General features: G+C 36.6%; 1 protein-coding gene across 1 annotated transcript; it reads left to right on the top strand.

The window, feature by feature from the left end:
- The first annotated feature begins 10853 nt into the window (after positions 1–10853).
- LOC138894695 (NAC domain-containing protein JA2L-like) lies at positions 10854–11735 on the top strand. The gene has a single exon (XM_070179418.1). The coding sequence runs from the start codon at positions 10854–10856 to the stop codon at positions 11733–11735; it is 882 nt and encodes a 293-aa protein (XP_070035519.1).
- Positions 11736–25833: the final 14098 nt, after the last annotated feature.

Here is a 25833-nt window from a genome sequence, read left to right on the forward strand (position 1 = left end):
TTTATGGGAAGGTAGCCTATGAATTTTTCTACTATTTTGAACCCAAAATATTAATTTGTTGATAAAAACAATAATAGATTCGTGTAATTTAACCAAAACTGAGTTAGAATCACTTACCCCAATCCATATGGTGAAAATCGCCTAAAACATCGCTTCAATCCGAGCTCCATAGCTCCAAATGTGTTAAAATGGCCGAAACCTCGAAATATATCTTTTTTCCAGGCATTTATTCTTCGCGATCGTGAAGCACTAAAATTTTCAGCCCTAAAATTGCTCTTCGCGATCGCGGTAAATGCTTCGCGATCGCGAAGAACAAACTCCTCAACTCTTCCGGACAGCCTCTAGTATAATGGTCATAACATTGTGTACATAACTCCAAATTTCGATTGGTTTAACTTTCTGAAAACTAGACACCAAGGGCTATAACTTTTATTTGTTTCGAAACTCCCAATTCCTTATATATTGTTAGATATAATCCTACAAAGTCAGCCCTGTGCAATAGAGATTTCCAAATTCTTCCCAGACAGCTTATAGTTTATCCACCATAACCTTTTATAAACAACTCCAAATGACATATGGTTTATATTTCTGAAAACTAGACATCAAGGGCTACAACTTTTATTTTTTGGATCATCTCCAAATTCCTTATAGATTGCGAGATATAATCTTCGAAAATTGGCTCAGTGCAGCAAAGATTTTGTTCTACGCGATCGCGAAAGAGCTTCCGCGATCGCGATTCACAAGGTTCCAAACTGTTGTTTGCTCTTCGCGAACGCGACCCAATGTTCGTGATCGCGATGCACACCTCTGTAGGCAGAAACCAGCTAAAAATGGCCTAGAAATGGTCCGAAACCACCCCGAAACTCACCCGAGCCTCCTCGGGACCTCAACCAATTATACCAACAAGTCCTAAAATATCATACGAACTTTGTCGAAGCCTCGAATCACATCAAACAACGCTAAAACTACGAATCGTACCTCAATTCAAGACAAATGAACTTTGAACTTTCAAATTCTATATCTTGTGCCGAAATACATCAAATCAATCCGGAATGATTGCAAATTTTGCACACAAGTCATAAATGACATAACGAAGCTATTCCAATTTCCATAATCGGATTCCGACCTCGATATCAAAAAGTCAACCTCCCGGTCAAACTTTCCAAAAATTCAACTTTCGGAATTTCAAACTTAATTCCACTACGGACCTCCAAAAAAATTTTCGGACACGCTCCTAAGTAAAAAATCACCATACAGAGCTATTGGAATCATCAGAATTAAATTCCGAGGTCGTTTACACATAAGTCGACATCCGGTCACTATTTTAACTTAAGCTTTAAACCTTGAAACTAAGTGGTCTAATTCATTCCAAACACTCACCGGACCCGAACCAATTGCTCCGGCAAGTCACACAACAACTGTAAAGCCTAATTTGAGCAGTAAATGGGGAAACGGGGTTGTAATACTCAAAATAATCGGTCGGGTCATTACAATATATGATAATGAAATAAGATTCTCATGCTCTTGGACTGGTAAAAATAACACGCCATAGTGTAAGCATGTGCAAAGTCTGTTATCACACTTCAAATCGGCGATTTAACGCAGAAATAGTAACTACCCTGTTTATTCGAGGGAATTAGCCTCTTTGTAACCTCAAATGTAGCCCAGATAGTTTTCAAAAAAGGTACGAACATAAGAGACTTTATAACTTTACGCTTAACAGTAAACTCTAGGCATATCATAGCCTAAGCATTCTTTCAAGTAGGAATACTTGCCCCGATACCCACACATAGGCTCAACCTCACATATATGTGCACTCATAGTGTGTAGCTATCACAAATAATTAACGCAACTAGTGCCTCCACTGGGCTTTAAATAAAATAGGTACCTCAAATAGGTCGCAACCCCAAAACAATATACTTCTGAGAACTCCCAGTCTCCAAATTCATCGAACACATGAATCACCGTAACTAATCCCAACTCCAGCACTAAAATGACTAACACATCTTCCATTCACGATAATCCCATGGGGAATACTTTCATAATTCTTCCTTTCCACATAGCAATAATTTGAATATCATCAGTCTATCAACCAGGTGAGTACTGCAATACCGATGAACATCTGTAAGTCAAAACACAACGTGCCTTCTGAAATGCGAACCCTTCTCAGGAATTACCAAGCAGTTATAACACCCATCGAAATATCTAAAACTGACCACGCTGTCCATTATTCGTTACCTTCTCTTCAAGACTGAACTGTGAACCTTTACATGTAAATCCTAATCCCTCACAACACACCACGTCTATTATGCCATCATGTGAGAAACACAAGAATCCTATTATCAACATTTAGTCACCAACAATTTACATACTCTATTAGTTTGAAACCGTTCTCTTGCTTCTTTCCATGAGGAAATCACAATACACAACACATTCTCCACACCGGTAGAAAAGTATCCGATTCAAACCATGGTAGAAACCATCATGAACACTTTGAAATCCATCTGCACATAACCAAGCTATTAGAACTAAATTCCTCTAACTCGACCAAACCATGTAGGTCACCAAAACCCAAGAATATTGCCACTTATACATTTTTGAATCCATTAGCACCTTCTCGAGAGTCACCCATTTTGCTCAAATCTGAAAATTACACCGCCCAAACTTGCTGAAAGACACGTGCCTCATTAGCACAACAACACTCAAAGAATTAACTCTACTTTAATACCACATATCAAATTCATACTCAGTGCGCACTATATCATTCACAAATAACAACTCACTCATCCCACGATTTTCATATACTCATAAGTGCAATATAACCCGTATCCAGGAATTTCCTTACTAGAGTCATTCTCGAACTCCACCTATGCAAGTCATCACTGATTCCCAAGTAAACCTCAGACCAAAACAAACTTTTGACACATAGCCATGAATTAAATTGCCGATAGCAGAATCCCCCACTTGGCTCAAAGCCATAAATCAAAACATTCGATAACTCCCAATAACCATACTCTCTTACTGCCATAATGCTGCAGTCAGTTCAATGGAAATTCTTCTCAAGCTCATGCAACACTAACCATAAAATACCTCGATCATCCTCTAAGATCACAATCATTCTCTTGTCACTCAAGTCAAGTTTCTCAGCTAGATTCAATTTCAGATCTCCGCACATATGCCCTGCTGGCAGAAAAGAAACTCTCCACTCCTATATAAGGAACATTACCGAACGTATGAATCTAAAAACACTATTTACAACTGAAGCTACCGAGCTTAAGATGCGGTCTAAACCTAGCCTCACGTCCTCTAGATTGGCCCATCACCAAAACACATAATACATATCTCGAACCTTGTTCATAGAATCACAAGCCGGCGATGCACAGCTGACAGTGAGCGGTTATGTACGCATAAGAATACGTGCAAGGAATTCAAAGAGTTATGTCTCAAGCTGAATCAATCTCGCACGATAAGCAAAGAAATATAGGAAGTATATATCCTAAATGCCCTGTAGCCTCTCGAAGATAAGTATGGACGTCATCATACCGATCCGCAAGACTCTACTAGACACTTGCTCATGACTTGTAGAACCTATGAATCTAGAGCTCTGATACCACCTTGTCACGACCCAAAATTCAACTAGTCATGATGGCACCTAACCCAACCCGTTAGGTAAGCAAATTACCAACTATTCAATTACAATGACAATTATTTAAAAGAAAATATCTAAAAACAATACATTTTCCCAAGAACTGGTATTACAAATCATGAGCTTCTATGAATAAAGTATATAAAGCAGAAATGAAATAAATACATAGTCTGTTTGAATAATACATAAACAGAGATTTTATAAATCTAAGGCTACCCTGAACAAGCGGCAGCTACAATAGGAATGCAGGTACATCTTCAAATCCAGAAACCATCGAACACAGCCACAACGGCAATATCATTACAACCGACCCCATGTTCTAAGTAAGTAACAAACCTAGCCTTAGGTTGTAAGCAGTGATGAGCTTCTACCAAGGTCGGATCCAAAACCACTAGTCCACAACAGCCCATAATAACATAAAGCAAATAATACCAGAAGAAACACAGAGATAAAATGCTCGGCCAAATCATGATTTCAAAAATAATAGTTCTTCCTTTCAAATACATCAGTGAAAACCCAAATCGTTTGCCGAAGTTGCCAAAAATATGAATAATTTGAGAACATTAATTTTTTCAAAATCCTTTCAATAATAAATAAAATATCTCATTTTCTTTCCCAGATAACTAGTGTAAAACAAATGCATCACTATGCCCATCTATCAACGCGTGTGAGAAATCATGAATAGTGTGATACCGTACAGCATGAGTAAAACACATCTCTATTCATATATGTCATGTGTGCATGTCAATGCAATGTATCTCAGAGATTGCACTCATGTACTCACACTCTCTCAGAGTACTCAATCTCATTGTCTCGCATTCTCTCTCACTGTGCTCATCACACTCAATCACTTAGCGCTATACAATACCTGTTGCGGCGTGCAGCCCAATCCCTATTTATAGTCGACTGCGCTCACTGGGGGTGTGTACAGACTCATGAGGGGAACCTACAGCCCAAGCGCTATAAGCACGGACTACTCACGTGCTGCACGGACAACTCACGTGCCATAATATAAGCCAATAAGTCCTGCTGCAGGTGGGCAGCCCCGATCCATATAATAGTAACAATATATATAGAGCCAACATGGCATACTGCGGCGTGCATCCCGATCCCAAAAATATCCTCACAATCAGGCCTTCGGCCTCCCTCAGTCATCAATCTCTCCAGTCTCTCTCTCATGGGCTCACAATGTCATGAGAATAGCCCAAAAATGATGATATGATGTATCAATAAATAACAACAGAGACTGAGATATGATATGCAATGAAATGAATATGACTGAGTATGAATTTTCAACATAACCAAAAATTCACAGCAATATTCTGTGGGTCCCAATAATACTTGCACATAGCCTCAAAATAATTTTTAATATGCTCTTCAGCTCAATTTCTTTAACTCATAAAACCGCATGAAAAATGCCAAGATTATTTAACTACAAAATTTCACATAAACAATTATGTCACAATTTCTATAGTGCACGCCCGCACGCCCATCACCTAGCATGTGCGTCACCTCCCAACAATTCACAAAATACATATATTCAGGGTTCATACCCTTAACTCAAAGATTAGAAGAGTTACTTATCTCGAACAAGCCAAATCCAATGTCGAGCAAGCTAAGCAATGCTCCAGAAATTCCATTATGCGCGTATCAACTTCCAAACGGCTCGAATCTAGTCACAATTAATTTGATTCATCTCACAAAAATGATAGGAATTAATTCCATATCAAAATACTAATATTTTCCAAAAATCTGAAAATACGCCCCAAAAATCACCCATGGGGCCCACGTCCAATAAAACTCACAAAATCCGAACCCCCATTCAACCACGAGTCCAACCATACCAAAATTACTCAAATCCGACCACAACTCCGCCTTCAAATCCTCGATTAAAGTCTTTGAAGTTTTCTACCATTTTCAACCCAATATTTACCCATTTGAACTCAACAATCTTTCCATAAACCTTATTGATATGTATAAATAATACTATTACACCCAAGAATTATACTCTTAATCATCCATCTTTACCCAAACTCGAAATTGAAAACTAGGGGTTAGAACCTAACCTCTTGGGTGAAGATCTTGTGATATTTCCTTGTTGGATTTTAAAGCTTGAACAAGATCTTGATGAACAAAGCACTTGATCTTCTTCCTCTCTCTAGAATACTCTCCCTTCTCTCTAAAAATATCAGAGTTTTGCTCCAAAATGAGTCCCCAAGCCTATTTATCAAAATGGGGTCAGGTTATGAAAATAAAAAAATTAACCCTCCGAAAGCAGGTCTGCGGTCGCATAATGGGCCGCAGAATGGGTATGCGGGTCGAAAAATGTACCACAAAATCGATGCACAGAAATGGGCTTCACTGGACAGGTTTGTGACCATTTTGCGGTCGCATAACTACTTTTGCAATCGCATAATGGTTCTGCGATCGCAGAATCGCATTTTTCCAGCCTTTGGTAATTTGGTTATAACTTCTGGTAGGAATATCCAAATGATGAACGGTTTAAAGCGTTAGAAACTAGATTCAAAGATATTTCATTTGATAGGTAATACAACATATAACACTTTGTATCATGAGAGGTATGCTCATTTGAAGTTGGGTCTTGTGCGAACTCACTTGAACTTTAGTCTATTATTAATTTCCAACTTCTACATTCGATGCCGAAACCTATCGAATCAAGTCCGATTGACCTCAAATTTTTCACACAAGTCATAAATGACATAATGAAGCTATTCCAATTTCCATAATTGGATTCCGACCTCGATATCAAAAAGTCAACCCCCGGTCAAACTTTCCAAAAATTTAATTTTCGGCATTTCAAGCCTAATTCCACTACGGACATCCAAATAATTTTTCGGACACGTTCCTAAGTCCAAAATCACCATACGGAGTTATTGGAATCATCAAAACTCCATTACGGGGTCATTTATACATAAGTCGATACTATTTTAACTTAAGTTTTCAATTTTGAGACTAAGAGTCTCATTTCACTCTGAAATCCTTCCGGACCCGAACTAACTAACTCGATAAGTCATAAATGAACTGTAAGGCATAAATTGAGTAGTAAATGGGGGAACGGGGTTGTGATACTCAAAATGACCGGTCGGGTCGTTACACTCTGTGGGTTCGACATCCGACTTTTGAGTGACTTTATTACTTGACGGCCATGTATACTTGCGTGTACTTGGGGAACCATCAATTTCTCCTTTGCGAAGGCAAACTTGATCATTAAAGAAAATACTGATCTATTGCGACAACTAGAGATCCTTTATCTAGTTTCTTAATATCCCATTGCATGGGATGTGATAGAGAATGTGATTAACAGTTATGTTTGATACGCAAAAGATATTTTACCAAAACTTTCTGGCTTAAATTTCTACTTCATGTGTTATTATTTTTTTTATTCATCTCTATTTTGTAGGGTTCTGTTTGATTCGTTTATGTATTGTAGGGATTTGTACTAAGCATTCCTTAATTACTACCAAATTTTGAGCATCGAATGTGTGCTAGGCACATATGGTCTAACTGGTCAAAAACCTGGAGAGGTGAGGAGATGAGAAAGCAATTTTGGAGGTATTCTAAGGCTAGTTTTGAGGTGAAGTTCAAAGAAGAACTGGTTGGGAAAACTTGTATATGTGAAAGCCTATTGAAGTATAACAAAGAGTATTGATGCAGAGCTTTTTTTCTTGAACACTTCAAATGTGATATTGTAGAAAATAATATGTGTGAGACCTTTAATTCTTGGATATTGGCACCTAGGCACCAGTCTATTATTAGCATGTTAGAGGACATTAGATATAAAATAGTTAGGAGACATGTTGATATGATAAAGTTTCCAGAGATTTGGATTACAGACATTTTTCCTATGGCAAGGGTGATTCTAGAAGAAAATAAGGAGTTTTCTAGGAAATGCAAAGTTTTGTGGTTTGGAACTGATGGGTTTGAGGTTGATGAGTATTAATACATATATATAGTGAACTTGAGGAGAAGAACATGCACTTGTAGATCCTGGCAGTTAAGAGGGATCTCTTGTGCACATGCAATATGTGCAATCTATCACCAAGATAAGAATAAGAACCATATAATTATGTGGATAACTGGCATAGAAAGGAGACATTTCTCAAGGCAAATCAACACTTTCTTGAACAAATCCCTAACATGAAGATGTGGCCTGACACTAATAACATGGTAATTGAGCATCCAGCACCAAAGCCAATGTCAGACATACCCCCCAAAAAAAGAAGAAAGGCCAAGAATGAGCCTTAAAAAAAGAAGTATGGCAAGCTCTCCAAGAAAGGAGTGAAGATGACATGTTCAAAATGTCATCAAGGAGGCCATAACAAGTCTTCCTTCCAATCAAGGGTAAGTTGTAATGTTTTTCACCTTTCTTTTAACTTCAAATGCTAACTTAAATAAATGTTATAATCGGAAATTTTTTTTAGGGTGGAATTGGAGAGTCTACAAGTAGTCAGTCAACTCAAGCAATTCAAGAAAACTAAGAAAGTCAAGCAACTCAAGAATCTAGTGTAACTAATACAAGCAGTGGCAGAGGAAGGGGAAACAATACTAGATTTGGCATTAGTGCATTGCAAATGCACCTCCAGCAACTGCTCCTAGAAAACTTATTGTTGGGGTTAAAAGAGCAAGCAAATGGGACTAAGGATGTGAAGGATACTAGTGCATTCAATATTGATCTTGATTTTAAACCTTCAGGGCTTAAGTTTAAAGGCAGAAATGCTATTACTACTTCCCAGCTACAACAACTAAGTAAAAACAGGAGAAACCAAATTGGATCTTCATCAACTACCTCTTCAGTTGCAAGTCCAGCCCCTCCAGTACCATAATGCAAAAGAGCATCCTCAAGAATGTAGTTGTGTTAGGATTATGCTATTTTGAGTTCATGTATTTTGCTAAGTATCAAGACTTGGATTAATTATTCGATCTTTTTCGGGTCACTAGTTGACATTATTTTAAGAAGTTATATTCAAGCTTTGTTGCATTTCTATTCAACTTTTGGAAATATGAATGGTGTTGTATAACACTTTAGTTGTGAATGCAATTTAAATTCTATTGGTAGCCTCAACATTCGTGATATTTGTTGCTTTTATAACATGAGTTGGCAGCCTTAACAACCTTTGCAACAATTGTGAATGCAACTGCTGTGCTTTTTCTTCAAATGAACATAAGATATGGCTCATAAGGTGGACTGTATATGCTTGGTAAATCTGGAAGATGGTAGGTTGCGATGGATGTTTTGTTGAGTACTTATCAGTTGAGTTCAATTACAACTTCAACATGTTAGCACTTCGAATTCCATATTTGAACCAGTACATAAAAAAATGGCAGAAAATTTCTTCAATTCATTGAAATAAGGCTACAGACCACAATTACATTCACATAAACTACAAGTTAAGAAACATCCAAAATATATCAACCACCATTACAAACGCAAAATACAAGAGCTAAGGCTTATATTACATAATGGCATCAAAATGCTTCTACTCCAACGCTTCTACCCTGTTCAATAAATCCCAAATAACCCTATTTGCTTGGCTAGGAAACTCGTCATTAACCCACCTAAAATACTTACATCCACCTTTGTCCTTCAAAAAAAAAAAAAGAAATTGATTCAAACTAAAATCGGGGACAACACAGTAAAAATAATTAATTGTAGTAAATTAACACTTACCTTTTCAATTTTGCATCCATAGAACCTACTTCCAGGATTAGATGGAGACCATAAAGTTTTTAATTGACATTCATGATCACACCGACATGAATCGATTCTTGATGTGAGAGACATTATCCACAAAATTGAGAGATTAAGCCAAATACCGAACACTCAGGCGAGACTACTTTCAATTTGGAGAGAAGAGTAGAATTTTTAAACCAGAAATCAAGAAAAAGGTGAAGAAATATGGCTGGATTTAAGAGACAAAGTAAAAAGGGACAAGGGTTTATATAATAGGGAAGGGGTATATTTTTACCGTTTGTATTTTACCGTTGAAATAGTTTTTGTCTGTATATTTTTAATGTTCTGGCGCTCAACAGCAGTGATGCTCACGTTATTTGCCATGTCAGTCGGACATGTTAAAATGGTACAGTAAAGATAGAGTTAAAGTGTTCCGTTGGTAAATGGCTTAGTTGAGGTGTTCAAGTGGAATTTTTGGGATAGTTAAAATGTCTGTCTATGTATTCTGCCAATATTATTTTAGTATACGCCTTTTAAAATAAATAAAAACATCAAAAAAAAAAATTAAAAAGACAAAGATAATGTCATACGTAAAAATAACATATTTTTGGAAGGTTTAACATTGGTTTTTTTTTTAAAGAGAAAAAATTACTCATGATAAATGAATAAATAGAGTACATCGTTTCTATTATTTAACTCCTAAGTTTCCACATTCAGACAAATTATTGGGGATTGTTTGTGTTTGAAGAATTAATTCAATGATTTGTCCTTCCATGGACTAGGCGGAACGTTAACTTGGGATTTCTATCCCTCATGTTTAGCTTTTATTTTTTGTTTTGATGCTTCTCATTTAAAGAACAAAGATTTTCCATAACGTAACTCTGTTTTGACTTGGTTGATTAATAAATATTTATTGCTTAAAGAAAAAATCTGCTAAGTTCCCACATATTAACACTTTTTTTATTTAGTACGAACAATTTCTACATATTAACAATTTCTGTTACGTTTTAAAATGAAATATAAACATTAAATTGTATAAAAATAAAAAAACTCAAGAATACACAAAATAATATATATTTCACGGTAAGATTGACAAAAATATATTAATTTGGAAATTCTTTTAACTCTTTTGTTTCTTTGAAAGATTACTACATGCTAAATGAATAAATAGTGTACATTGTTTTTATTATTTAACTCCCATGTTTCCATATATTAACAGTTCCTTTTTTTAAATTATTTTACAACCAACAATTTCGACCGTTAGAAGAAAGTTTCCTAAATTGTTACACGTTTGGTTTCCTACAAAGGCAGGGATTTCAGGTAAAATTTGTTGAATATACTTGGGCTTCACGTACTTCCCTAAAATCGAACTCATTGCCGTTGATCATAATCAACTTTTTAATCTATAAATACAAAGTATCTAAACTCCTAAGTCATATATATAGCCCTATTTTATCACTCAAAACTCTCTAGTCTCGGCCGCTGCGTTTTTTTCATCTTCATATTCAAGAAACAATGAATATGATGGAGTTAGATAATCTTGGAGAAGGGTATCGATTTCGACCGACGGATTCAGAGTTGGTGAAATTTCTTTTAAGGTTTGTTGCTAAGCAAGAATTGCATGACAATGGTTTTATTGCAATGTATGATGTTTACAAACAAGAACCTTGGGTAACTTACAGCCATGGCCATTCTACTGGAGGAGTAGAAGATAATTGGGACACAAGTATTTACCGTTACTTTATTACACCAAGGAAGAATAACAAGGGAAGGTTTAGTAGGATTGTAGGAAAAAGAGGTGGAACTTGGAAACAACAAGATAAGGGAAGAGCTGTTACTATAAAGAGTTGTGATGAGAGGAAAAGAGATTTGATTATTGGACGAATGAAGAGTATGTGTTATACTGAGAAGAATAATACTAAGTGTATTAATTCTGATGATTATAATGATGGTAAGTGGCTAATGAAGGAATATGTGTTGTCTGATCCTATTCTTAATAAGTTCAGTAATTCTGAGCGTAAAGATTATGTTATTTGTGCCATAAAAAAGTTGCCCAAAAGAAGTACTACTTGTAATTTTAGTCAGACTAGTAATGTGACAACTACTATGGAGTCATGTTCTGAACAAGAGAAGGTGGATACTGAGGTGACTTCTGATATAAATAATTATGTTGATCAGCCATTGATGGATCAGGACTATTTTGTTGAGAAAGCAATAGTAGAATCTGTTGAACCATTAATGGTGGAAACTGTTGGGATAAATTCGGTTAAGCCTTTGATGGATCAGGAATATACTGAGATGATCACTCCTATCTATTATGTTGAAGAACCAATGGAGGAATCTAAGGTGCAAAGTCACGAGGCTACTGGTGTAGAGAATGGTTCGTCGTTGGGCTAACTACTTTTTCTCAATTTCAAGAATCTATGATCACTGACTTTGAGAACGCGATGCAAGAATCTAATGAAATTGAAACAGGTGAATGTGACACAACACCTTATTCTATTCAACCAGCAACTGATACTACCCTGGATTTTGAGGGACCAACAACTACTACTGAGGTACATTTAGAATCTGAATGGAATACTATTGTGCAATTGGATGGACCAGCCTCTGTGGAACCTGAGGTGCACACACCTGAGGTGCACACTACTGAAAGAGATGAGCAGGTGCTTAGCTCTGCCATGTTTTAGGTCTCTTCCCCTTTCTTCTTTTACACATATTCATATGAGAATTTGGCTTCTTTTGCCGGTGGAGCTAGTGTACATGTTACATAAATACTGTATTTATGTTAGAAATTTATTAAATATGTATAAATTATTAATATCTAGAAACTAATACCGCCTGGGCGAATTTTAGGATCTTCGTATTATCCTTGTACTTAACTTTTCCACTAAAATCTTAGTGGCAAGTGCTAATAACGCCAAACATTAAGTGCGCACGCACACAAATGAATTCGTATAAAGACAATTCGTATTTGATATAACTATCGTGCAAGTATTTTACCATTAAGAATCAAAGAGTTTCTTGTTACAGATTGTATATTGATCTACTATAATTATAGGATATCCCCTTTCGCGAATGACTATTTATCTGAGTGATTTCTGATGTTTGGCTATAATTCCATATTTTTAGTGCACTACTTACCTTACATTTTGGGGCTTTAATGCTAAACTATACAATATTTGTGCTTAATTGAGTTTATTTTATGTGTAGGTACGTTAAAGACGAAATTGGGAGCAAAGTAGAGATTTTATGTGTATTTTATACACTACATGAATGGAGTTATGATTATTTAATTAGTGGATATATAAGGATTAAAGTTTAACATTACAAAGGAAGACAAAAGAGACAAATCAAAAGAAGACAAAAAGAACAATTGAAAAAAGAAACAAAAACGTGAATTGGAGATGTTAGGCAACAAAATTGAATCGAAGCAGCAGCAGGCGTAGCGAGCTACTTTGCTCGCATTAGAGCAGGCGAGGCGAGGATTAAAGCGCGCGACAAAGCTTGCGTCGCATGGGCTACAGCGAGATGAAGCTCGCGTTTTGCCTCGCGCCGCGAGGCCTGTAGCGAGGGTGTTCCGAGTTTTAAAGCCTATTTTGTCTCCTTTTTGGTTTTGTACTTGGTTATTTCGTCTAGGCTTTTTTCCTACACATACAAATAGTCATTAAACACCATTTGTAGAGGAGTTTTTGCGACCGGAGGCAAGAACGTCACATGTAACAACTTTTGGAGGAGAAAATCATCGAGTTCTTCATCCCCTTATCTTTTTTTTGTAATTTGTTTATGAAAAATACTTGAAAAATTATTACTACGAACATTAGTGGCTAAGCACTCTAGTTCTAGGGTTGTGGTTGACATGATTATTAATATTTATTAATAACATCTTTGTTAATTCGGATTACCATCTTGTGGTTGTTTCTTTAATTCTAGTTTTAACTTGTGAGTTGTAGTAGCTACCAATTCAACCTACTATCTATGCTATGCTTGGGGAAAGCAATGTTTAGATTAGAGTAGAATTAGAGAGAGCTTGTTTCTGAACCCGTGGCTTGGGGGACGATTTCGCGGTTAGGATAGGAATATACCTAACAATCTTGCTTAATTGAATACCGTATTATATTTGTTCATGATAGACTCAATACCATAAGAATATATGATTGATATATTGTGGGTAGACGAGTAGTATTGTGGGAAATACTATTCATATAAACAATCAGATTAATTAGCAACCATAGATAATCTGGATTAACGAGTGTGATTATTGAACTTAATAGTATTGATAAACCAACTAGAACCCTAGAATTTTTACCTCATCTGAATTAAAATCTCATCATACACATTTGCATTCTTGATAAATTAGTTGTTACTTTTTAAATTTCCGCAATAGTAAATTAATAGAAAAACATCACTTTTAAATATCTTGGACAATTAATTGATTTTTTTGCTTAGTTGACAATTGATCTAAGTCTCTGTGGGTTCGACATCCGACTTTCGAGTCACTTTATTACTTGACGGCCACGTATACCTGCGTGTACTTGGGGAACCAACAAGTTTTTGGCGTCGTTGCCGGGGACTTAGTTATTGATTGTTATTTGTTCAAGTTTTAATTTTTAGTTTGCTTTATTTGTGATAACGCATGCTTTTCTCTTGAATGCGGAGGAGTAGAAGCGCAAACAATATCCTTCCTCTTGATCCTGAGATCGAACGAACACTTCATAGAGTAAGGAGGGAAGTTGAAGCTAGAACTAGAATTGAAAGAGAGTTGGACATCGTAGTTCAACCACAGCAAATAGAGATGGCAGGTAATGAAGGGCGTCCGGTGATAGAAGTTGCAAGGCCCAATCTTGCTAATATGACTCAGGCAATTGTGAAGCCTGAGATCATGGTTCATTTTGAACTCAAACAGTACATGGTATAACTGATTCTATCCACAGGGCAATATGTGGGTCTATCTCATGAAGACCTGCAGAGGCACATTCAGAACTTCCTAGAAATTACAGACACTTACAATTATCCGAACGTTTCCAAGGACTATGTCAGGTTGACACTGTTTCTCTTTTCACTGCTATGGGAAGCTAAGGAATGGTTGCAAAAGGACCTCGTGAACTTAATCCACAATTGGGATGATCTAGCAAGGTAATTCTTAATCAAGGTTTTTCCTACTAAGAAGACAAAGTCGTCGAGGAGCCAGATTCTTGGGTTTCAACAGCGAGATGGCGAGACTCTTCGTCAAGTTTGGGAAAGATACAAGAAGCTACTCAGAGATTGCCCACATCATTGTCTGACTGATGAGGTGTTAGGTCACACTTTCATTGATGGGTTGGACGAGGCATCAAAGATGAAGCTTAACTCAGCATGTGGGGGTAGTTACATGGTTAGACCGTATAGTGAGATCCATATCCTGCTAAACAATTTCACTGCTAATGATAATAATTGGCAAGGAGATGGGGAACCATGAAGAGCACTTAAACAAAAGGCAACAAGTGTGATCGAGCTGGATGATTTCTCAGCCATGAGGCCAGATATAGCTAGATTAGCAAATCAGATGAATAAGTGACAATGCACGAAGCACAATAGATGCAGCATGTGCAACAGCTGTCTACTTGCTGCGATCAAACAATTGGGATTAGGAGCTCCGAGACCCACCACGGTACTGTTACAGTTAGCTGACATATCTTATGTTTATCTTGAGGGGTAATTGAGGACGTCTTGCTGCAGATTGGGAAGTTTATTTTCCCTGCAGATTTTATCATCCGGGACTACAAGGATGATGAGTTAGTTACTATCATCTTGGGACAACCTCTTTTGGCCACTGGAGATGCCATTATCAAATTCCGAGAAGGTAAGATGATCTTGAGGGTGGACAATAAAGAAGCGGTCTTCAATGTATATCGAGCCATTCAGTTGCCTTGTCATTACGAGGACCTTGCCATGATTTCTTTGGTGAAGATAAATGAACCAGCCGTAGAGCCAAGTGCATTTAAAGAAGATGCACTAGAAAAGGCATTGATGTTGTTCAATCACTTGGAAATGGAAGAAGAGGTTGAGGAGATGTTGCAAATTTTGGATGCATCTTGTGAATACATAAGAGAAAGATCCCAGTTTGAGCCTTTGGATAGGCCAATCGGCCTGCCCCCTAGACCCTTAGTTGAGGAGGCCCCAAAACTGGAAATTAAACCCTTACCACTTCATCTTCGTTATGCATATTTGGGTAGTTCTAACACTTTACATATGATTGTTTCTTGTCATTTGTCTAATTTGCAGGAAGAAAAGCTCTTAAGGGTGCTGAGGCAGCACAAGCATGCCATTGGTTGCACAATGTCTGACATAAAGGGTATTAGCACTGCATTCTGCATGCACAAAATACTCATGGGGGAGGGACACAAGCCTAGTGTGGAACATCAATGCCGCCTAAATCCAATCATGAAAGAGGTGGTAAGAAAAGAAGTGATTAAGTGGCTCGACACAGGTATAGTATTTTCCATCGCCGATAGTAAGTGGGTAAGCCATGTTCAATGTGTACCTAAAAAGGGCGGTATGACTGTTGTAGTGAATGAACAAAATGAATTAATCCCAACTAGGATTGTGACTTGTTGGCGAATATTCATAGATTATAGAAAGTTGAATAATGCTACACGAAAAGATCACTTCCCCCCTCCCCTTCATTGATCAAATGCTTGACAGGTTAGTCGGATAGAAATACTATTGGTTCCTTGACGGCTATTCATGGTATAATCAGATTGCTATTGCCCCGGAAGATCAAGAAAAGAGCACCTTTACGTGCCGTTATGGCACTTATGCATTTAAGAGAATGCCATTAGGGTTGTGTAATGCACCTGCGACTTTTCAAAGGTGTATAATGGCTATTTTCACTGATATGGTGGAACGGTTTTGAAGGTTTTTATGGATGATTTTTCTGTGTTTGGTCTTTCTTTTGATGAATTCTTAACCAATCTTGCTAAAGTGCTTTCCAGGTGTGAGGAGACTAATCCGGTACTGAATTGGAAAAAGAGCCATTTTATGGTACGTGAAGATATAGTGCTGAGGTACAAGGTGTCCAAAGATGGACTGGAAGTTTACAAAGCTAAGGTGGAAGCAATTGAAAAGTTGCCACCACCGATTTCAGTGAGATGAGTTAGGAGTTTACTGGGACATGCAGGTTTTTATCACTGGTTTATAAAGGATTTCTCAAAAATTTCTTCTCCTTCGTGCAGGTTGTTAGAGAAGGATGTGCCATTAAAGTTTGACGATGCTTGTCTGAAAGTATTCGAGGAGCTGAAAAAGAAGTTAGTGAGTGCACCAATCATAGTAGCTCCTGACTGGAAAGAGCCATTTGAGCTGATGTGTGATGCTAGTAATGGTGCAATTGGGGCCGTGTTGGGCCAGAGGAGAACCAAAATATTTCACTCCAATTACTACGCAAGCAAGACTCTTACTCCTGCTCAAATAAATTATACTGTGACAGAAAAGGAGTTGCTTGCTGTAGTGTGGGCGTTCGATAAATTTTAGGCCTATTTGGTTGGCACCAAAGTCATCGTCTACACAGACCATGCAGCCATCACGTATTTGTTCGAAAAGAAAGATGCTAAATCAAGGCTGATCCGTTGGGTTTTACTCTGCAGGAATGTTATTTGGAGATTCAAGACCGCAAAGGAATAGAGAATCAAGTGGTTGATCACTTATCCAGGTTAGAAACTCGGAATCAAGAACCCGAGGGAGATGTCATCAAGGAATCATTCCCAGATGAGCAATTTTTGCCCATTACTGCTGGGGAGTGCCATGGTATGCAGATTTTGTGAACTATCTGGCAAGTGGAGAGATGCCGCCTTATCTTGAACCTTATGCTAAAAAGAAGTTCTTGCGAAATGTGAGGTCATATGTGTGAGATGAGCCATTTCTGTTCAAATCTTGTACCGATCAGTTAATGAGAAGATGTGTGCCCGAATCTGAAATAAATGCTATCTTACATGACTGTCATGCGTCGCCTTATGATGCTCATTATGCGGGTGAAAAAATGGTAGCTAAGGTGTTGCGATCGGGTTTTTATTAGCCTAGGGTGTTTGAAGACGCCCATGAGTTCATGAGGAGGTGTGATAGGTGCCAGAGAACAGGAACAATCACAAAAAGGCATGAGATGCCATTGCATAGTATTATGGAGGTTTAAATTTTTGATGTGTGGGGAATAAATTTTATGGGTCCGTTTCCATTGTAAAGGAGGTGTAAGTAGATTTTGGTGGCCGTTGACTATGTGTCGAAGTGGGTGGAGGCCATTGCTATTCCTACCAATGATGCCAAGGTTGTGGTCAACTTTGTGAAAAAGCATATCTTTACAAGGTTCGACACTCCGAGAGTGATGATTAGTTATGGGAGCACCCATTTCTGTAACAAGCTCTTGGACAATGTCTTAGCGCAATATGGGGTCAAACATATGGTTTCAACCACTTACCATCCTCAGACTAGTGGGCAAGTTAAAGTCTTAAATAGAGAGATAAAGTAGATCCTAGAGAAGACGATTAGTGCATGTAGGAAAGATTGGGCTGCAAAGCTTGATGATGCTCTATGGGTATACTGGACTACCTACAAAACTCCAATTGGAACCTCCCCTTACAAGCTAGTTTATGGGAAGGCATGCCATTTACCGGTGGAACTTGAGCACAAGGCATATTGGGCGATAAAGAAGCTGAACGTTGATGCAGAATTAGAGGGTATAAAGCGGGTGATGCAATTGAACGAGCTTGATGAGTTTCGCTTGCATGCGTATGAGAATGACAAGTTATATAAAGAAAAGACCAAGCGCTAGCATGATAATCATATCCACCATCGCGAGTTCGAACCAGGCCAATTGGTTCTCTTGTTCAATGCGAGGTTAAGACTCTTTTTGGGGAAGCTCAAATCGAGATGGTCGGGCACGTTTGAGGTAGTGAGAGTCACTCCACATGGTGCAATTGAGCTGCGCGTCTTATATGACGAGAGAACGTTCTTAGTGAACGGACAAAGAGTAAAGCACTATTATGGAGGTGACTTTGATCGTCAGAAGTTGAAGGTGTTACTTGCCAATGATTAGACGAGATTCTGTGTCGTGCCGCGACGTTAAATCAGGCAACCCATCTTTACTGCTTTCTTTTATTTTTATTTTTTATCTTATTATTGCTGTAGTGTTTTGTTTTTGTTTTGAATGATTATAAGCATAGGAGGCAAAGCCATTGGAAGTATGCAAAAGCGAGTTAGATGGTGAGAACTAAGTGTGAGGTGCTCACACAAAGGACCATACCTGGGGGATGTCTGAGTACCCCATGAGCCGCTATTGCTTTGGCCTTTGGCCTTTCAGGGAGTTTCTTGTCCACCCTCATTATTGTTTTTTCTTATTTGTACATTGGGGACACTGCACTCTATTAAGTGTGGGGTGGGAGAATTCTCTAGATAATTAGTAGTAGGATGTTAGAAAAATTTTAACTTCTTATTTTTTGTTTTCTTAGTTGTGTAGTGTTTTAGTATTTTAGTAGTTGTGAAATTTTTTTTTTAAAAAAAGTAAAAAAATTAGACTTTTCCCGACGATGGATCTCCTAGACAGTTTTCTTGAGGGATTAAAGTCTAAGGAAAAAGGACAAAAAAAATTTCTTTGTATGTAGTGTAGTAATTCCCCCTTGGTTTTTCTTTGTGCCGCGGTTCTTTTCCGAAGGTTTTGTTTGAACCGGATGTAGTTAGTTTTATTAGCCATTGTGAGATGAATTGAATTGAATTAACTTCTCTTGACTTTGTTATGCCTTGAGAATAGTGAGTACTTTGGTTGTGATGCTTAGGCTCAGTTTTTGACTCTTGTATAAGTACCTTAAATTGTATGATCTTAAATTTGCTTAACTTCTTTGACTAGAGTGTCTTGATAAGTCCGATCCTGAGTGAGTTATGTGCCATGTGTGTGTGAGGTTTGTGTGTTATTCTGTGCATTGCATTTGATATCTAGAACTTGCCCCGTGTGTTTGCAAAGCAAAATAGTAGTTTTGTTAAGTCTTGGAAGTGATATAGGCGTTTCTTTGTTGAGCCAGATATATATAGTTTACCCGCCTAATTGTTTTGTATCGTAGTTAATCCCTTTGAGCCTGTAATCCTATTTCTTTGGCAACCACATTATAAGCCTTACCCATTTGTTTGAATTAACCATCTATTTGAACCTTTTAATCTCTCATGAGCACTTGAATTGTAATGAACTTTGTAAAAGTTAAAGTGTGGGGTGGTTGGATTGGCTTTTGAGTGGAACTAATGAAATAAGGAGAAAGGTGCACTTTTGAAAAAGTAAGAGCTGCGTGAATTGAAAAAGAAAGAAAAACATATATATATAGTTGTATTGCTGTGAAAAATATTCCTTGATAGTGATGACTCTTGATGTAATTGTGCTTAAAAGAAGTATGGAGTAATATACATTGATGTGAAGGTGGAGTTTGGTTTGACATAAGTATGAGGTTTGAATGTTAAAGTATATCTATTAAAATGCTTAGGGAGGTGTAATCACTCTTATATCCAAATGTATCATAGCCGACCCGTAACCTACATTACAACCAATTAAAGTCATACTTGATCCTAGGCTGAATGAGCTCGATTAGTAGAGTAGTACACTACGGGCAAGCCTATGGTATATCTTTTTGTGGCATATGAATGTTATTTCTGAGAGTGAGTGAATTCTTCCTATCTTGAGTTCCTAATTATTCTTAAATTTTAATGTATGTGAAACTACTCTCTTTTGCTGTGTGAGGGCACTTGATTCATGAAGGAAAGGTAATAATGTCATTGACCTCTATGTTTAAGTGAGTGAGTGGTGAATAATGCATGGTACTTGTGAGTCAAATCTTGAGGTGAAGATGTTACACCCTTCTGCTTAGTCTATTTTAAAGATTCTTGGTGTGATGAGTTAGGAGAATTGTTTAAAAAAGTCGTGTCTATATAAAGTATAGTTTGATTGCTCGAGGACGAGCAACGTTTAAGTGTGGGGTAAGTGTGGGGTAGTGATGTTTGGCTATAATTTCATATTTTTAGTGCATTACTTACCTTACATTTTGGGGCTTTAATGCTAAACTATATTATATTTGTGCTTAATTAAGTTTATTTTATGTGTAGGTATATTGAAGACGAAATTGGGAGCAAAGTAGAGATTTTTTGTGTATTTTATACACTACAAGAATGGAGTTATGATTATTTAATTAGTGGATATATAAGGATTAAAGTTTAACATTACAAAGAAAGACAAAAGAGACAAATCAAAAGAAGACAAAAAGAACAATTGACAAAAGAAACAAAAACGTGAATTGGAAATGTTAGGCAACAAAATTGAATCAAAGCAGCAGCAGGCGTAGCGAGCTACTTTGCTCGCGTTGGAGCAGGCAAGGCGAGGAGTAAAGCGCGCGACAGAGTTTGCGTCGCACGGGCTACAGCGAGATGAAGCTCGCATTTTGCCTCGCGCCGCGAGGCCTGTAGCGAGGGTATTCCGGGTTTTAAAGCCTATTTTGTCTCCTTTTTGGTTTTGGACTTGGTTATTTCGTCTAGGCTTTTTTCCTACACATATAAATAGTCATTAAACACCATTTGTAGCGGAGTTTTTGCGACCGGAGGCAAGAACGTCACATGTAACAACTTTTGGAGGAGAAAATCATCGAGTTCTTCATCCCCTTATCTTTTTTTTGTAATTTGTTTATGAAAAATACTTGAAAAATTATTACTACGAACATTAGTGGCTAAGCACTCTAGTTCTAGGGTTGTGGTTGACATGATTATTAATATTTATTAATAACATCTTTGTTAATTCGGATTACCATCTTGTGGTTGTTTCTTTAATTCTAGTTTTAACTTGTGAGTTGTAGTAGCTACCAATTTAACCTACTATCTATGCTATGCTTGGGGAAAGCAATGTTTAGATTAGAGTAGAATTAGAGAGAGCTTGTTTCTGAACCCGTGGCTTGGGGGACGATTTCGCGGTTAGGATAGGAATATACCTAACAATCTTGCTTAATTGAATACCGTATTATATTTGTTCATGATAGACTCAATACCATAAGAATATATGATTGATATATTGTGGGTAGACGAGTAGTATTGTGGGAAATACTATTCATATAAACAATCAGATTAATTAGCAACCATAGATAATCTGGATTAACGAGTGTGATTATTGAACTTAATAGTATTGATAAACCAACTAGAACCCTAGAATTTTTACCTCATCTGAATTAAAATCTCATCATACACATTTGCATTCTTGATAAATTAGTTGTTACTTGTTTAATTTTCGCAATAATAGATTTATAGAAAAACATCATTCGTAAATATCTTGGACAATTAATTGTTTTTAGTTTGCTTAGTTGACAATTGATCTAAGTCTATGTGGGTTTGACATCCAACTTTCGAGTCACTTTATTACTTGACGGCCACGTATACTTGCGTGTACTTGGGGAACCAACAATTTCTCATTTGCAAAGGCAAACTTGATCATTAAAGAAAATACTGATCTATTGCGACAACTGGAGATCCTTTATCTAGTTTCTTTATATCCCATTGCATGGGATGTGATAGACAATGAATCAAAAGCATCTTGGAGTTGGTTTATATACAACTTAATATCTGATTTGGAGTTAGGAGATGAAGCTGGATTAACAGTTATGTTTGATACGCAAAAGGTATTTTACCAAAACTTTCTGGCTTAAATTTCTACTTCATGTGTTATTATTTTGTTTTATTCATCTCTATTTTGTAGGGTTCTATTTGATTCATTTATGTTTTGTAGGGATTGGTACCTAGCATTCCTGAATTACTACCAAATTTTGAGCATCGAATGTGTGCCAGGTATTCTAAGGCTAGTTTTGAGGTGAAATTGAAAGAAGAACTGGTTGGAAAAACTTGAAAAAATATATGTGAAAGCCTATTGAAGTATAACTAACAGTATTGGTGCAAAGCTTTTTTCTTGAACACTTCAAATGTGATATTGTAGAAAATAATATGTGTGAGACCTTTAGTTATTGGATATTGGCACCTAGGCACCAGTCTATTATTAACATGTTAGAGGACATTACATATAAAGTAGTTAGGAGACATGTTGATATGATAAAGTTTGCAGAGATTTGGATTACAGACATTTCTCCTATGGCAAGGGTGATTCTAGAAGAAAATAAGAAGTTTTTTAGGAAATGCAAAGTTTTGTGATTTGGAATTGATGGGTTTGAGGTTGATGAGTATGAATACATATATATAGTGAACTTGAGGAGAAGAACATGCACTTATATATCTTGGCAGTTAAGAGGGATCTCTTGTGCATATGCAATATGTGCATTCTATCACGAAGAAGAAGAACCATATAATTATGTGGATAACTGGCATGGAAAGGAGACATTTCGCAAGGCATATCAATACTTTCTTGAACAAAACCCTAACATTAAGATGTGGCCTGACACTAATAACATGGTAATTGAGCCTCCAGCACCAAAGTCAATGCCAGGCAGACCCCCCCAAAAAAGAATAAAGGCCAAGAATGAGCCTTAAAAAAAGAAGTATGGCAAGGTCTCCAATCAAGGAGTGAAAATGACATGTTCAAAATGTCATCAAGCAGGCCATAACAAGTCTTCCTTCCAATCAAGGGTAAGTTGTAATGTTTTTCACCTTTCTTTTCACTTCAAATGCTAATTTAAATAAATGTTATAATTGGAAATTTTTTTTAGGGTGGAATTGGAGAGTCTACAAGTAGACAGTCAACTCAAGCAATTCAAGAAAACTAAGGAAGTCAAGCAATTCAAGAAAACTAAGGAAGTCAAGCATCTCAAGAATCTAGTGCAACTAATACAAGCAGTGGCAGAGGAGGGGGAAACAATACTAGATTTGGCATGGGTGCATTCCAAATGCACCTCCAGCAACTACTCCTAGAAAACTTACTGTTAGGGTTAAACTACCTCTTCACTTGCAAGTCCAGCCGCTCCAGCACCATAATGCAAAAGAGCATCCTCAAGAATGTAGTTGTGTTAGGATTATGCTATTTTGAGTTCATGTATTTTGCTAAGTATCCAGACTTGGATTAATTATTCTGTCTTTTTTGGTTCACTAGTTGACACTATTTTAAGAAGTTATATTCAAGCTTTATTGCATTTCTATTCAACTTTTGGAAATATGACTGGTATTGTATATATAACACGTTTGTTGTGAATGCAATTTAAATGCTATTGTTAGCCTCAACATTCGTGCTATTTGTTGCTTTTATAACATCAGTTGGCAGCCTCAACAACCTTTGCAACAGTTGTGAATGCAATTGCTGTGCTTTTTCATCAAATGAACATAAGATATGGCTCATAAGTTGGACTGTATGTGCTTGGTAACTATGGAAGATGGTAGGCTGTGATGGATGTTTGTTAAGTACTTATCAGTTGAGTTCAATTACAACTTCAACATGTTAGCACTTCGAATTCCACATTTGGACCAGTACATAAAATAAATGGTAGAAAATTTCTTCAATTCATTGAAATAAGGCTACAGACCACAATTACATTCACACAAACTACTAGTTAAGATACATCCAAAATATATCAACCACCATTACAAACGCAAAATACAAGAGCTAAGACATAGATGACATAATGGCATCAAAACGCTTCTACTCCAACCACATGCAGAACCACAACAACTTCAACGATCGAAGGCGCAATAGCAAACCCAAATAATTAGCACTATTACTATAACAGAACCCAATTTCTTCTTCCGTATTCTTGCTCGAGCCCTTTCTTCTTCAAAATCTTTGGCCATGTTCAATTAACCCCAAATAACCCTATTCGCTTGGCTAGGAAACTCGTCATTAACCCACCTAAAATACTTACATCTACCTTTGTCCTTCAAAAAAAAAAAGAAATTGATTCAAACTAAAATCGGGGACAACATAGTAAAAATAATTAATTGTAGTTAATTAACACTTACCTTTTCAATTTTGCATCCATAGAACATCCTTCCAGGATTAGACGGAGACCATGAAGTTTTTAATTGACATTCATGATCACACCGACATGAATCGATTCTTGGTGTGAGAGACATTATCCACAAAATTGAGAGCTTAAGCCAAAATCCTAACACTCAGGCGAGACTACTTTCAATTTGGAGAGAATAGTACAATTTTTAAACCAGAAAATCAAGAAAAGGGTGAAGAAATATGGCTGGATTTAAGAGACAAAGTAAAACGGGACAAGGGTTTATATAATAGGGAAGGGGTGTATTTTTACCGTTTGTATTTTACCGTTGAAATAGTTTTTGTCAGCATATTTTTAATGTTCACGCGCTCAACAACAGTGATGCTCACGTTATTTGCCATGTCAGTCGGACGTGTTAAAATGGTACAGTAAAGATAGAGTTAAAGTGTTTCGTTGGTAAATGGCTTAGTGAGGTGTTCAAGTGGAATTTCTGTGATAGTTAAAATGTCTGTCTATGTATTCTGCCAATATTATTTTAGTATATGCCTTTTAAAATAAATAAAAATATCAAATTCTATTTTTTTTTAAAAGCCAAAGATAATGTCATACGTAAAAATAACATATTTTTGGAAGTATTAACATTGGTTTATTTTTTTTTAAAGAAAAACGATTACTCATGATAAATGAATAAATAGAATACATCGTTTCTATTATTTAACTCCTAAGATTCCACATTCAGACAAATTATTGGGGATTGTTTGTATTTGAAGAATTAATTCATTGATTTGTCCTTCCATGGACTAGGCAGAACGTTAATAAAGCGGCTCTCTCTCTTGCTCGTATAGCTTTATCGTATGTAACTAGTGTAACTTGGGATTTCTATCCTTCATGTTTGGCTTTTATTTTTTGTTTTGATGCTTCTCATTTAAAGAACAAGGATTTTCCATAACGTAATTCTGTTTTGACTTGGTTGTTTAATAAATATTTATTGCTTAAAGAAGCAATCTGCTAAGTTTCCACATATTAACACTTTTTTTTATTTACTACGAATAATTTCTACATATTAACAATTTCTGTTACATTTTAAAATGAAATATAAAAATTAAATTCTATTAAAATAATAAAACTCAAGAATACACAAAAATAATATATATTTCACGGTAAGATTGACAAAAATATATTAATTTGGAAATTCTTTTAACTCTTTTGTTTCTTTGAAAGATTACTACATGCTAAATGAATAAATAGTGTACATTGTTTTTATTATTTAACTCCCATGTTTCCATATATTAACAGTTCCTTTTTTTATAATTATTTTACAACGAACAATTTCGACCGTTAGAAGAAAGTTTCCTAAATAGTTACACGTTTGGTTTTTTACAAAGGCAGGGATTTCAGGTAAAATTTGTTGAATATACTTGGGCTTCACGTACTTCCCTAAAATCGAACTCATTGCCGTTGATCATAATCAACTTTTTGTTCTATAAATACAAAGTATCTAAACTGCTAAGTCATATATATAGCCCTATTTTATCACTCAAAACTCTCAAGTCTCGGCCGCTGCGTTTTTT

This window comes from Nicotiana tomentosiformis, chromosome 6, assembly GCF_000390325.3.
Source record: "Nicotiana tomentosiformis chromosome 6, ASM39032v3, whole genome shotgun sequence".
Lineage (NCBI taxonomy): Eukaryota > Viridiplantae > Streptophyta > Magnoliopsida > Solanales > Solanaceae > Nicotiana > Nicotiana tomentosiformis.

Excerpts from the sequence above, each read along its gene's own strand:
- LOC138894695 (XM_070179418.1), top strand. The coding sequence starts at position 10,854 with ATGAATATGATGGAGTTAGATAATCTTGGAGAAGGGTATCGATTTCGA.